At 36.1% G+C, this 12,890-nt stretch overlaps 1 protein-coding gene across 1 annotated transcript in view; it reads right to left on the bottom strand.

Annotated features, from left to right (window-relative positions):
- Positions 1-5,129: 5,129 nt before the first annotated feature.
- The window catches only part of tspan15 (tetraspanin 15), a 37,165-nt gene continuing 29,404 nt past the window's right edge, over positions 5,130-12,890 (bottom strand). The window contains exons 6-8 of the mRNA XM_053318919.1: positions 10,205-10,255; positions 9,252-9,368; positions 5,130-5,503 (exon numbers count right to left, since the gene is read on the bottom strand). Coding sequence (XP_053174894.1) covers positions 5,336-5,503; positions 9,252-9,368; positions 10,205-10,255 — 336 coding nt within the window. The 3' untranslated portion in view covers positions 5,130-5,335. The remainder of the gene's footprint in view (positions 5,504-9,251; positions 9,369-10,204; positions 10,256-12,890) is intronic.

A 12,890-nucleotide genomic window follows, 5' to 3' on the forward strand; every position in this document is an offset into this window, starting at 1 on the left:
TTATATAAAAACATGCATAAATTGCATAAATCTGACCTCAAGGGACCCGAAAAACCCTCACAGATGTTTCATTTATTCTGGTTAATTAGATGGGGCTATGTTGGGGGTGACAGGGGTCACTAAACTCACTGCACCATAAGAATGATAAGTTAGTAGTAGTATGTTATTCCAATGTCACATGTCAAGTCAAACTTAAAAAGCATGTGTAAAAAAACAAGTGTTGAGCAAATTATTTTTCTGGTCAATCTAAAATAATTAATAATAGATCATTAAAACAAATAGATAAATAACTTGAACAGAATGATTAGAACAATTTTGGTCCTGACAGTAAAAAATAAGATGACTCCTTTTGTTCAAAGTCTTTAGCTGTGATTTAAGAGTGGCAATAGATGGGAGGATCTAACTGATAGGGCTTCATTGATTTTGACTGAGAAGATGTGGGGAAGAATAACTGTTTAGAGGATCTGAGATGTCTGGGTGCAGAATACAAACAAGTGTAATGAAGATAACAGAGGAAATGCCAATTAAGCTCAGTCTGTAAGCTCAGTCTGTAACCTGATAAAAAGCCTAATTTGGTAAAATAAGTGACAACAGGTGTTTTGATCTAGATAGTTGGAACAATTGAACAGCGTCCCTATTGATATGTGAGTCTGACTGCATGTATACTGTTGGAGGCAGCTGTTTTAGTAATGAAAGCACATGCCTGTTACTATAATATGTAGGCGATGTCAAAATGAAAGCATGAAGTGGTACTACAAAACTAATCTGCTTCTCTAATAACATCTTTGTTTTCACTTCCAAATAAGTGTTTTACCTAACACAGTAAAATTGGGATTTTGGGTGCAAAATGGACTATGATGAAGCTGATTCCACGGGTATCAATGATGGAAAAAACTACTAAAATAATACCCAGGTCATAGAAAAATGTAGCATTTTCCTTTTAGAGCCATTTTTATGATGCTACAAATGAAGCAGGATGATGTTGGAGCAAATAAACACACTGAAATGCATTCAAATGTCTTGTGTATAATGTAGTGTCATGTATTATGTATTTTAAAATATAGTACATAATGTAATGGTGGTGATTACATACTGGAAGACGTATCGTGTAATTTAAAAAAGATGTGGTACATCTCACGCTAACATATCTCTCATGTCATCTGTGCAATAACAATATCTGGTACCAATATTACTCTTGTAAAACCTAATGTAAATAATGTGACAACTATTTTACTACATATTTCTTACTATGATTGTCCTTATAGTTTTTTTTGTACTTAGTATTTATTGTTCTCTATTCTTTTTCTTATTGCTACTTTTATATTCTATTACTGTCCACTTGCTGCTGTGACTAATAAAGGAATATCTTATCTTATCTGATCTGTATGTGCTTCATGAGTACACTGTGTACTGGTGAATCTTGTGACTTCTGTCACAACATTGCTTGCACATGATGCACTGAATGTATGTGTCCTATGGCTCTTTATTCTGATCTGTTTGGACATTTTTCAAGGCAGCAGCTCACCATGTGATATCAATCACAGGGACACAGATGGCAGGTGCAGCTTATAGTGTGACCAGTTTTTAATTTGGAGACACTGTGCAGCAAATCCACAAAATAAGGGGAACGAGTGGTCATGCACTGCTATGATTGTTGTTTTGAACCTAAGCTTGAGACTGGGAATAACATATATATATTTTTTTACTGTGGCTGTGGAGATGTAGAGAGAATAAGAGCTAGCGTGAAGAAACCAAACAAGTTATTTTAAAGTGTGTGTTGGTGGAGCAGAGCAACATGACCACTCCTTCAAGACTGCAATAACAGCCTCCTTCTCCTTGCTGGTGGTGTAGAAGAAAATTTTCCTCCTGCATTGTGAAGGTAGGAGTAAAATATTCATAGACTTGATTCAGCAGGAAGCCCTCAAAGCAACAGGAGAGGCAGGAGTAAGAGGTAGAAAGAATAAAACACCAAACCACCCCAGTCTCTACCCATTCATCACCAGGGTCTGCTCTTCTCCACAGTACTTTCCACAAGCTCTTGTGATAGAGTTGAAGAACTTAGTTCAACTCAGTAATGCTGACATAATGCATTTACATTTGTGGCATTGTTTTTGTGTCTGTGAACAGCTGGAAACAGGTGTCTTAGGAATCGTATCAAAGCATAATAATCCTGTTTAGCATTTTTAAAACCCGCAAGCAGCTCAAACATCTGTTCATTTGTTTTTCAAGGTGAAATAGTTTTCTTCCAAACTTTTTTTTATTTTGACGTACTTGAGGTCACTTAGATCTTTTGTCCTTAAAATTGGAAAAAACAAAAAAACACACAACACAAAAAACACTAAAGAAACATATTTGAAGAAATCCCTGTGAACAGAGGAAATGTGTTAATCTTATGTTGGTCTTCATAATTATTACTGTATAGTCTTCATTCAATAACACATATTAAGAACTAACTTTAAGTTCTTCTCTCTGATGCCGTATTTATGGGTGGCTGTGGCTGAAATTTGTGTAACCCATGAAGGTAAAAATACTGCTACAATATGACTATCCTGTGATATCAACCTTTTTTTTTTTTTTTTAAAGTATATTTTTTCGGGCGTTTTTGCCTTTAATGTACAGGACAGTGGAGAGAGACAGGAAACAGGCAGAGAGAGGGGGAATGACACGCAGGATAAGACCGCTCGGCTCGGGATTCGAACCGGGGTCGCCTGCAACGAGGCCTGTAGCCTCAAGACATGGGGCGGGTGCGCTACCCGCTGAGCTATGCTCAACCCCGATATCAACCTTTTACACAATTAAAGAATGTAATAATTGCTACATAATATAATAATAGACAATATTATTTCTGTAGTAAGTTATAACAAGTTTTAAATCAAAGCAAAAAAGACTATTTTTTAAAGCACTACCTTTTGATTCATCCATTTGGGTTAAAAGATATTAAAATATATATTTTTTCTATTTATATCTATTGTTTTCTCTTCATACCTTTGGTGTACTAAATGACATACTTTTGCATGAAAAATTTAGACACTGGTAGTGACTCAGTATGACGCTTGCCCTAGAAAATACACCATGTGATATCAACATAATTAATTTAACATTATTTTTTATCATAACAGGGTCAATACATTTTTAATTCAAACAAAGAAGAAAAAAGAGATCAAAAACTGTGAAAAAGCTTTTAAGTGAAAAGTTTTAAAACAAGCATTCTTCACATTCAGATTATGTAGATTGACCACAGAGGCAGCTAAATTTGCATGATGTCCCATTAATTAGCCTAGACCATCCTTTGAACTCGTCACCATTAGACATGTCTGCTTTAATGAAGCAGAAAAATGAAGTGACCTTAGTGAACTGTGAGATCATGTCTCTGTGCTTTTGAAATGTCCATATCCATTCAGTCATAACACAAAATGAATCTAACCTGGATTATTAAATATTTGGCCAGAAAAAAATAAAGATGCTGATCAGGATGAAGTCCTATTTATCTTTTTTGACTGCTTGTCAGTGATGTCCCAATAAGTATATTATAGTAGTGTGCAGTCACAAAGACGCACAGAGAGAGGCTTGAATCAGAAAAAAAACCTTCACTAACTTGGTCTTTGATGTCAGTTTCGCACTTCATCAAACATCAAATCCAACACATTTCAGAGGCACATTAACTTTGGAATATTTAGATGATAAGTGTATATCCATAAAACTTAAAACCACACTGATTATATGTTATATGATATGCTGAGTAAACTGTATCTACACATCTTGGTCAGTCTGTTTTAGTCTCTTTATCCAAAGTAGCAGATGTGTTTGTTAAAAGCATTTCCTCATTATGTTGATAAAAACTTATTTCATGTGTAAGTCTGTTTGCCACAGAAAGTATTTGCTGTTGCAAATCAGTTGCATATAAGCCTAATTTCCAGGGGACAGTGTTGTTACTGAATACTATAAGCGTGAGATATTTTAATCTGACTTTAACAAGATAATCTTTAAACAGAGTATCTGAACTGACACAGCTGGACCTGCTGTGTATTTTCTCATCATATTATTAAGTTGATTGGAGATTAATACAAAATGTTGGAGCCATAATATCACTTTGTTTCTTTGTTGTACTGAGGACCATATCTGTGTATATGACGTTTTTGTGTTTGAAGAGTGGTTGGTGCATAGCACCGGAAATGCATATAGGTAACCCCAGGTAATGAGCACTGTGTGTGAAGGGGAGGGCAAACAGTGTTTGACCGTGTCAGTGTGGCAGCATATACCTGTGCTAAGGCGAGCAAATAATTAAATGAAAATAAATGGGTCACTGCACTCACAGATACACACTGTATTGGACATTAGTGTTTATTGTTGCCCAAGTTCTCCACATTCACCCCTCAGAGGCCAAATGTAGTCTGGATTGAAAGGTCTCTACACAAAATGTGTTTAATGAAAAGACAGCAGACTTGAGTTCAAATGGGAAGTGAAAGGAAAGAGTGATGAAAAAATGGTAGGGGGGTTCAGTGAGTAATCTGGACGCACAGCACTGGTTTATATGTGCACAGTATATAAATAATGTAAATGAGAGGTATCAGAGTAATTACTTTCATATAGGCTTAAATTTCAAAATGATAAATTCTGAGTATGCTCACTTCTATGTACACATAATGCAAACATGTCCTGCTTTCAGATGACAGAAATATTATCTTAACCTACTGTGCACTGTATTTTTGTTGTTTTTGGCAAAAGTAGTAATGGCAATAGTGGAGTAACTAATTCATTGGCAAACAGTAAACAACAGTAAAAAAGCAAGTGGTTGAGTATTGTAACTGATTTGACTCTGACTCTTTGAGTCTGTGTGAAATGTTACAGTACATCTTATCTTAACACCAGAAGCAAAAGTGGTTGTAATGGTATGTGTGTTTATCCCTGAGACTGGCTGAACACTGCAGCTAAAAGTACACATCTAAATGAGCTCATATTTCTAACTCATGCATCAGCACAGTTTTAACAATGAATAATACAAATGGGCCCTGCAAACAGTTTTGTCTTGGATAAATACAATATACTAAACAATATGTTAAACATCCAACATTAGTAAAACTGAAAAAAGAGCACTTAATAATAATCTCTTAATAATCTGGTTGCTGAACAATTCCTTCTTCTAAAAAAATCCAAACATACAAACAAACAAAAAAACACCAACCCTAAAAACCTTTTTTCTCCACAGTGGAGTAAACGAATTGTAAATCTTCAGTTCAAAGGCAGACCACCACAAAGACTGCCACAGTATGGAGTGATTTTACCATCTGTGGGTGTTGCAGCAGTCCCTTTGCTGCTTTTTGTCATTGTGTCTTCATCAGTCGATATCTGGCATACACTTAAACCATTTGGACATGCGGCCATGCCTCTTGGCTACTCTTGTCTGTGCGTTTGTGTCCAGTAGCCCATCCATGGAGTGTTGACACTCATTGATGGCGTCTTCAACTCGAGTGACGTACAGCCACGTGACAATCACACCGAAGAACTACAGAGAGAGAGAAAACAACAAAAAAGAAGCTGAGCAGAGCAGAGGATGACTGATGGACAGATTGTGTTCTTCTTTCCGAAACTAACAGTCCAATAAACTAATTAAAATCCAGAATTAGTTTATTGTCTAACTAATTAACTAATAAAATCCAGCATTTTGCATAACACACAATGGGCCTGATTTACTAAGATCCCAAATAGTGGGTACTAAATTGCGTGCACAGGGTGGAGACAGCACTATTTAAATGAGGGATTTGCGTGTCTTAATGGAGAGTTTGGATGAGCAGAAAACCGCAAGCGCAAAATGAAATGTGATCAGGTTCTAGTGGAAGAAGTTAACAAATATATTGAGTTATAACAAAAACAAATATTACCAGAAAAAAGCATTTGTGACGAAGTCAATGTTGTTAATAAAAAACAAAAATATTCCACTCCAAAATGATTAATACAGGTGGAAAAACTCCGTCCTGTGGGTATTCTGTCATTGTGCCTCGTTCTCCTCCTCTCCATAGTGACAGTAGTCATCTGAGCAGTGCTCAGCAGGTTAATACCTGCCCTTCAATTATTTATAGACGCAGTTTCTGTCAGCAATATTACCTTCAGGTTTGGTCAATCACAATGCGTGTGCTAAATAACATATTTGCATTTTCTCCTCCCTGTATTTTGCACACTGGGGTGAATATTACATATTCATTATGGCAAACATACTAAATGGACAGCGCGTATTATCTTACACAGCTGAAAGACGCAAACCTCAGTGCGCTGCGTTAGTAGATCAGCTTGTACATTTTTTGCCGTGATGTCAAGTTTGCACACGTTTTCACACATGCAGACCTTTAGTACATCAGGCCCACTGTGTGTGTATATATATGGGTTTATACAATATATGTCACTGTATCTTCTACATAATGTTTTTAATGCTAGAAAAGTCATTTTTCATCTTTGAGGTTGAAATGTGATTTTCATTCACCATGTTTGATCTAAATGTACAGCAAACTAAATGAAATGGGTTGAGCATGAGATACATTTCATGAAAATTGCACTGCATATTTTATCACTGTCGGCACTTGGGAGTTGGTTTGTCAGATGTACCTGAGATGAAGCAATTTACCTTTTCTCCCACTGAGACATCTGAGTTGCTTGCACTAGACAGGCTGTTGAATATGGATAAATGTTTTATTCCAATGTGTTTTCCAACTTTCGTGGACAAACTGAAACTAAAGTTGCACTTTTTAAACCCCTGAAGGCTGTTAGAAATCAATTCAACAAGTTTTTCAGTCAAAGTCACAGGCACATGCGACATAACACCTCAACCCTTTTAGTTTTCTAAAAGGTAGAGGTGTTCAGTTAAAACATGATCAGATTGATCTGACTCATGCTGTGAAACGATATAAATACAGCAGGAGAAACTGAGAATAAACAAGTTATACTGACAAATGTATAATGTTGTCATAATCTGTGTGTTTTTAATCTATCTGCCTCAAGGTTTTATGATAAAGATTTATGGTACATTCATGATATGATGATACTTTGTGTATGTGAAGTGTATATGCATTTGTATGAACCATTTGTGACTCAGGTTCAGTTTATGGTAAAGGTTAGGGTTAGGGTAATGGGCTATGGATGCGTTATGCCAGTGAATGTCCTCACCAGTGTTGGGGATGTTACTTTTAAAAGGTAACTAATGACATTACAAAATTACTGCCATTACCTTCTGAGGTAAGTAACGCATTAAAGTACTTTTGCATTAGGCTACCGAAAATGAAAACCCCTTTGTGATGTCTTTTAAATATAATTACTGTACCATCATCACACAGTCCAGTCTGGCCCATAGTTTGTAAATCTGTACACTAATAGCAGGAATGACAGACACAATGTCCCATTTACAGCTCTTTATAGTAATAAAGCGGGTAGGCTTCTCAAACATATGCCCACATACAAGTTATAAAACTACACATAGGCTTTTCAAACACATACCTACATTGCAACAGGGCAACAAGCTCTTGTTACCCAGGCACAACTTGTACGTTACTAGAATGTTCTTACTCTTATTACCTCCCACAAATTCAAAATAATGCAAATATTTAAAACGTACATCTTGCTTGCCAAGCTGCTGTACGTGCGCGTAGTGATCCTTTTTCTTTTATACAGTCTATGGTAGTGATATAACCGTAGCATGTAGCCAGGTACCTGCTTGCATACCAAAAAAGTAATAATGCAAATTCGTGGCAGATTTTATTTTCTTGTGGTAAAAAGCTAGACTGCAGGAATAATGAGTTAAACAATAATAACAGATTACCTTTTTGAAAATGTAACTAAACAACTGAGCACTTAAATTGCTCGTTACATCAAAAAAGTAATCCAAGTACTCTAACGTGTTACTTTGTAACGCATTACCCGCAACACAGGTCCTCACTAAGATTGCTATACAAACACGTGTGTGTGTGTGTGTGTGTCTATGTACGTGTGTGTTTTAATGTGTCATCAGGGTTAAAATTAGATGTAAGAAGGCAGAATGATAAAAAATAGCTTCTGTCTGTCACAGCCACATCCTCTAATGGACATAAACAAGCTAAATATGAAGGGAAAGTGACAAAAGTGTGAATGCATTATGTGTGTGTATATATGGGTTTATACAATATATGTTACTTTATAATCTACATGATGTTTTCAAAGTGACTCTTACCTTTCTTGCATTTCACACAGCACTTTGAAAAAACTTGAACAGCAACAACCCCTCCTCCCTCCTATGTCCCACCCCCACCGCGAAAGCGCACTTCAATCAAATTTTCTGATATAGTTTTCTTTTTCCCCGTGGGAGCGGCTGGAGGTGGAAGCCGTGGCCCGCTTTTGTCGGTCATTGGCAGTCGCTACTGCCTGTTTACGGCTAACTCCGTGGATCATGGATGTATTATAATACCGTGGATCCATTCGGAACGAATGATATGATCGGTCAGAGTTTTCACAGAATATTATGAGAATGGAATAATGATGAGTTTCTATGCCTGGTGGATCTCTCTAACATTTTAGAGTGCCATTACCTTATTAATAGCATTTTAACCTAAACAAACAAATGAGTAGAAATGTAACAAAGGTAAGGGTAATGCTAGAAAAATGCCAAACTCGGACATTTTTCATCTTTGTGGTTGAAATGTGAAATTTAAGCCCAGATGTACTGTTTTAAAATAAGATAGTCACCTTGTTTAATCTAAATGTAAAACAAACTAAATGAAATGGGTTGAGCATGAGCATGGGCTGAGCTGCATTTCATGAAATCACAGCAAATTTTTATCTATGTCGGCACTTGGGAGTTGGTTTGTCAGATGTATCTGAGATGAAGCAATTTTCCTTTTTTTCTGACTGAGTTATCTGTTTTGCTTGTGCTAGACAGGCTGTTGAATATGTATAAATGTTTTTTACAACTTACGTGGACAAACTGAAACTAAAGTTGCACTTTTTAAATCCCTGCAGGCTTTTAGAAATGAGAGACATAACACCTCAACCCTTTTAGTATCCCAAAAGGCAGAGGTGTTCAGTTAAAACATGATCACATTTATCTAACTCATGCTTTGAAATGATATAAATACAGCAGGAGACTGAGAGGAAAATAAACAAGTTATACTGTTAAAATGTTATTTAAACTGTCAGGCAGAAATGCACATAATAGTCTGTGTGTTTGTCTTCTTAATACTAGATTTACTTACGTGTGTGTGTGTGTGTGTGTGTGTGTGTGTGTGTGTGTATACCTGAGGCAATAGGATCCCTAACAGCAGTCCAGCCATAATCTTGTAGTTGTCCATCAGCCAGATGAAGAAAGCATCAGTGCAGCCTCTAATATGAATTGTGTCGATCAAGTCCAAACGCTATGAGACAAAAGGTTTGTCAGTCAGATTACATTATTAGATAGTGATTAAAGCTGAGGAATGATTACAGCAACTTTACTAGTTTGACAGAATATCAAAAACCTGTCAAGACATCGGATATGGAGGACAAAGGCACTGGCAGTTAGATATATTATGTAAGATATTTGTTTTGTTTTTTACATATATGTTCAAATTTTATAACGTTTCACACTAATTTCTTATGGAAGCTGCCATGGCAGAAAATGAAAAAAGGATTTGTATTACATAACGTGAAAACATAAATGAAGTCCTAATAAAAACAAACTTATAAACATGTAAACATTGACGTTATAATGCAAAACGCTTCATCTTGTACTTAAATTAATCTCTACAAGCACAGTGTTAAAAACAGCCTGTTGTCAGACAGAAGCAACTTTACTAGTTTGACAGGATATCAAAAACCTGTCAAGACATTGGATATGGAGGACAAAGGCTAAACAATCTGAGTAAAATCCTGCTCCTTTATTCATATGGCTCATGTATGAAAGGAGGAGGAGAAGGAGGAGGAGAGGTGCGTTGAGCTCATCTCTCAATTTTCTTTTTTCTTTGAATAAATCAAGCCTCATTTATCAACTCCTGATTGTCTGCAGCTCACAGCTCTATTCATCTACACAACAGGACATGAATGCAGGGAGACTTTCCGCTTTAAAAAAAAATCTTAAATTAAATTGTCAGTTTAGATTATTATCATAATATATAAAACTGTGAGAAACATTAAGGGATGAGATGAGCATTATAATAAGGTTAAATCAGTCTTTTGTTCATGTAGTTGAGGACACCAATATTAGAGGTCTTACCTCTTTTTCCAACACCTTGTACCCACAGAAGGTATTGGCCACTTCATTGGGCTGAGAGGGGAGAAGCAGACAATAATGGAAATAAAAGAACACAAACTTTTAATCTAAATGTATCCAAAGAGGTGGAAACTGTACAAAAATCCCAGAAGGTCAATCACCTCTCCCATGTACATATAGATCACAACTGCTAGCAATAATAATACAGCTTAAGATGACATTGCCAGAGAAGAAATGTGTGTGTTTGTGTATGTGTGTGCACATGCAGGTATCCAAGCCTGATGACTTGCGCTTTTCCATAATCATATATTGAAATATATTCATGTATTCAAATAAGATCAGATAAACTGCCAATCTCTCATGGCCGTCTGGCACAGGAAGAAGAAAAGTCGCCCTTCTCAAGTCTTCACACAAGTTTTATTGGCTTTTTTTTAAAAAAGTAATGTGCATTTCTAAGTCATAGGAATGTGAGCGCTCACATCACAATATCACAGTATTTTTCTGTTGATTCTGCTTCATTGCGGCACAATCATTTATGATATTCACTGATTCCATATAAGTGAAGAAGGAAATAAAATACTAACAAAAGGTAAAAAGCAGGAACAGCCATGAGTCTGACACACAGCAGGCGAGGATGACCCTGCTCTGTTTATTTCAATAAAAAAGATGCAAAGAGGCGAAACTCTTCAGGTCACTGTCTGATGCTCGATTGAGTGTAGTTAATTGCTGCTTCATGTTAATATGAACGAGCGGGTTTGCAATTACAAAGATAATAATTATAACAATTACAAAGTAGAACACGGAACTTTTGAGAAATAAACTTTGTCCAAATGTTGGAAGTAATACTGATGAAGTACTGAGTCACTCGCTGTGTACAAGCATGGATGTGAACCTAAATGTGAAAATTTTATATTTTCTAATATGGTTCATACAGGAAATGGCTCAATCAGAGGTAATTTCAACCAAGTTAATAATGTTATTTGTTACAAAAATGTAATTGATTTTCAACAATATTGATGCCTAACTTTTACTGTCACCTGGTACTGTACATGCAACTTCCAAAAAAAAGAGTATTATAAATACGTCTCTAAATCTGTATATTTCTTGATTTTTACCCAAAACCAGCTTGTTTCTAGGGAAACGGTTGTCAATTAGTTGCAACATGACACCCGGTCTGCTTTGGGGCTGCTTCTGTTTTCTACCATGTGTTGTCTTTGGCACACAGGGTTGTGCGATATGCCAGTTTTTCGTGTGTCAAGCCCATTAGCCCATATATGGTATAAAGATTTAGAGAGGTGGAATATAACAAACCTCAAGTAATTAATTCATTATTGTCCTATGACTTTACACTGGGATGGCTGCAGGCCTGACTACAGTAAAAATATCACATAGGCCACTCAACAGTGTCTCCTCCATAGTCAGTGACAATAAGTAAGTCACTACTGCCAGAACAGCGCCATGAATTGAGAAAATTTGATATAATGACAGTGCACCAAACTATAAATTGGCTGAACTTTAGGTAAAAAAAGAGAAATAATTATATAACATCAAACGCTGTAATTAAATAGAAAAATATATACATGACATTTCAGTCAATCAATGTTTATCACAACTGATGCACATTAATACAATGTTGGAGATTAAAAAAATAATGAAAATCAATACTGTGCTGATTTAAATATTGGTAACACAGGATAAAAGAGGGACATTTTTCTGAGCCAAGCTACAAGGGAGAAATGGCTTAGAGATCAAACTTTTGTCTAGTCTAACATTAAGTTTTTGTTTGTTCTCTTTTTCCTGGGGAGTGTAGGTGTGTAAATTAAAGGGAAGACCATTTGTTGTTTTGTGTGGGAGAAAATTGCCTGTGAGTGTTTCTGGCATGGCAAAGGCTTAATCATCATCATGAGATGAGATGTTTTTAAACGTTACTCCACACTATTACAGCTATTACTATAATGACATCCTGACTGAACTGAGCCTTCAGGGCTTTCCAGACCCAATATGAAAATAAAAACACAGGAATAGTAAAATGTTTGCTTTGTACAAGCACTTTGGGTAAAGTTACAGAAACTAGTATCTAATAATGATCTTCAAAACCGGTTAACACACATACCATGTATCCATAGGGTGCCTCTTCCTCTCTGGGTGGTGATATTAGAAGCTACAGTGTGCAGGGATTTATTTACCAGAGAACTTTCCCAGTAAGTGATTAATCTTAAGTCTATCTTATCCGACTCAGCATGCCCTCAATAAGTAAGTGCCAATGTAACTTTTTACGATGCCAGCATTTAATACACATAAAACTGCATGTTATTCCATTTTTTCATGTAAAGTCAAACACAAAAAAAGTCTGGAGCATCCTGTGTGCCTGATGATGGCACTGATGTCTATGTCAGAGTTTCTAGGTCAGTGTGCTGTGCACTGCTGTGCGTTGGACCTTTACCAACATATGTCGTATACAGAAATCAGACATAAGAAATGAGGACAAAGATGTATCTCTTTGTGAGTCAAATTTTAATAAAGTAAAAGTATGCCATAAACTAGAGTGCAGCACAGTAAAGTAGTGGTAGTTAAGGTGGCAGAATGGTACTAGCAGGAGTATTAAAATTGGTTGAATTACAAGTGTTGAACCAAAGCTGTAACAAGTAATAGTTATTGTAATGCATTGCAGTAGTAATAATAATGATAG

The sequence above is a fragment of the Scomber japonicus genome, chromosome 1 (assembly GCF_027409825.1).
Source record: "Scomber japonicus isolate fScoJap1 chromosome 1, fScoJap1.pri, whole genome shotgun sequence".
NCBI classification, from domain to species: domain Eukaryota; kingdom Metazoa; phylum Chordata; class Actinopteri; order Scombriformes; family Scombridae; genus Scomber; species Scomber japonicus.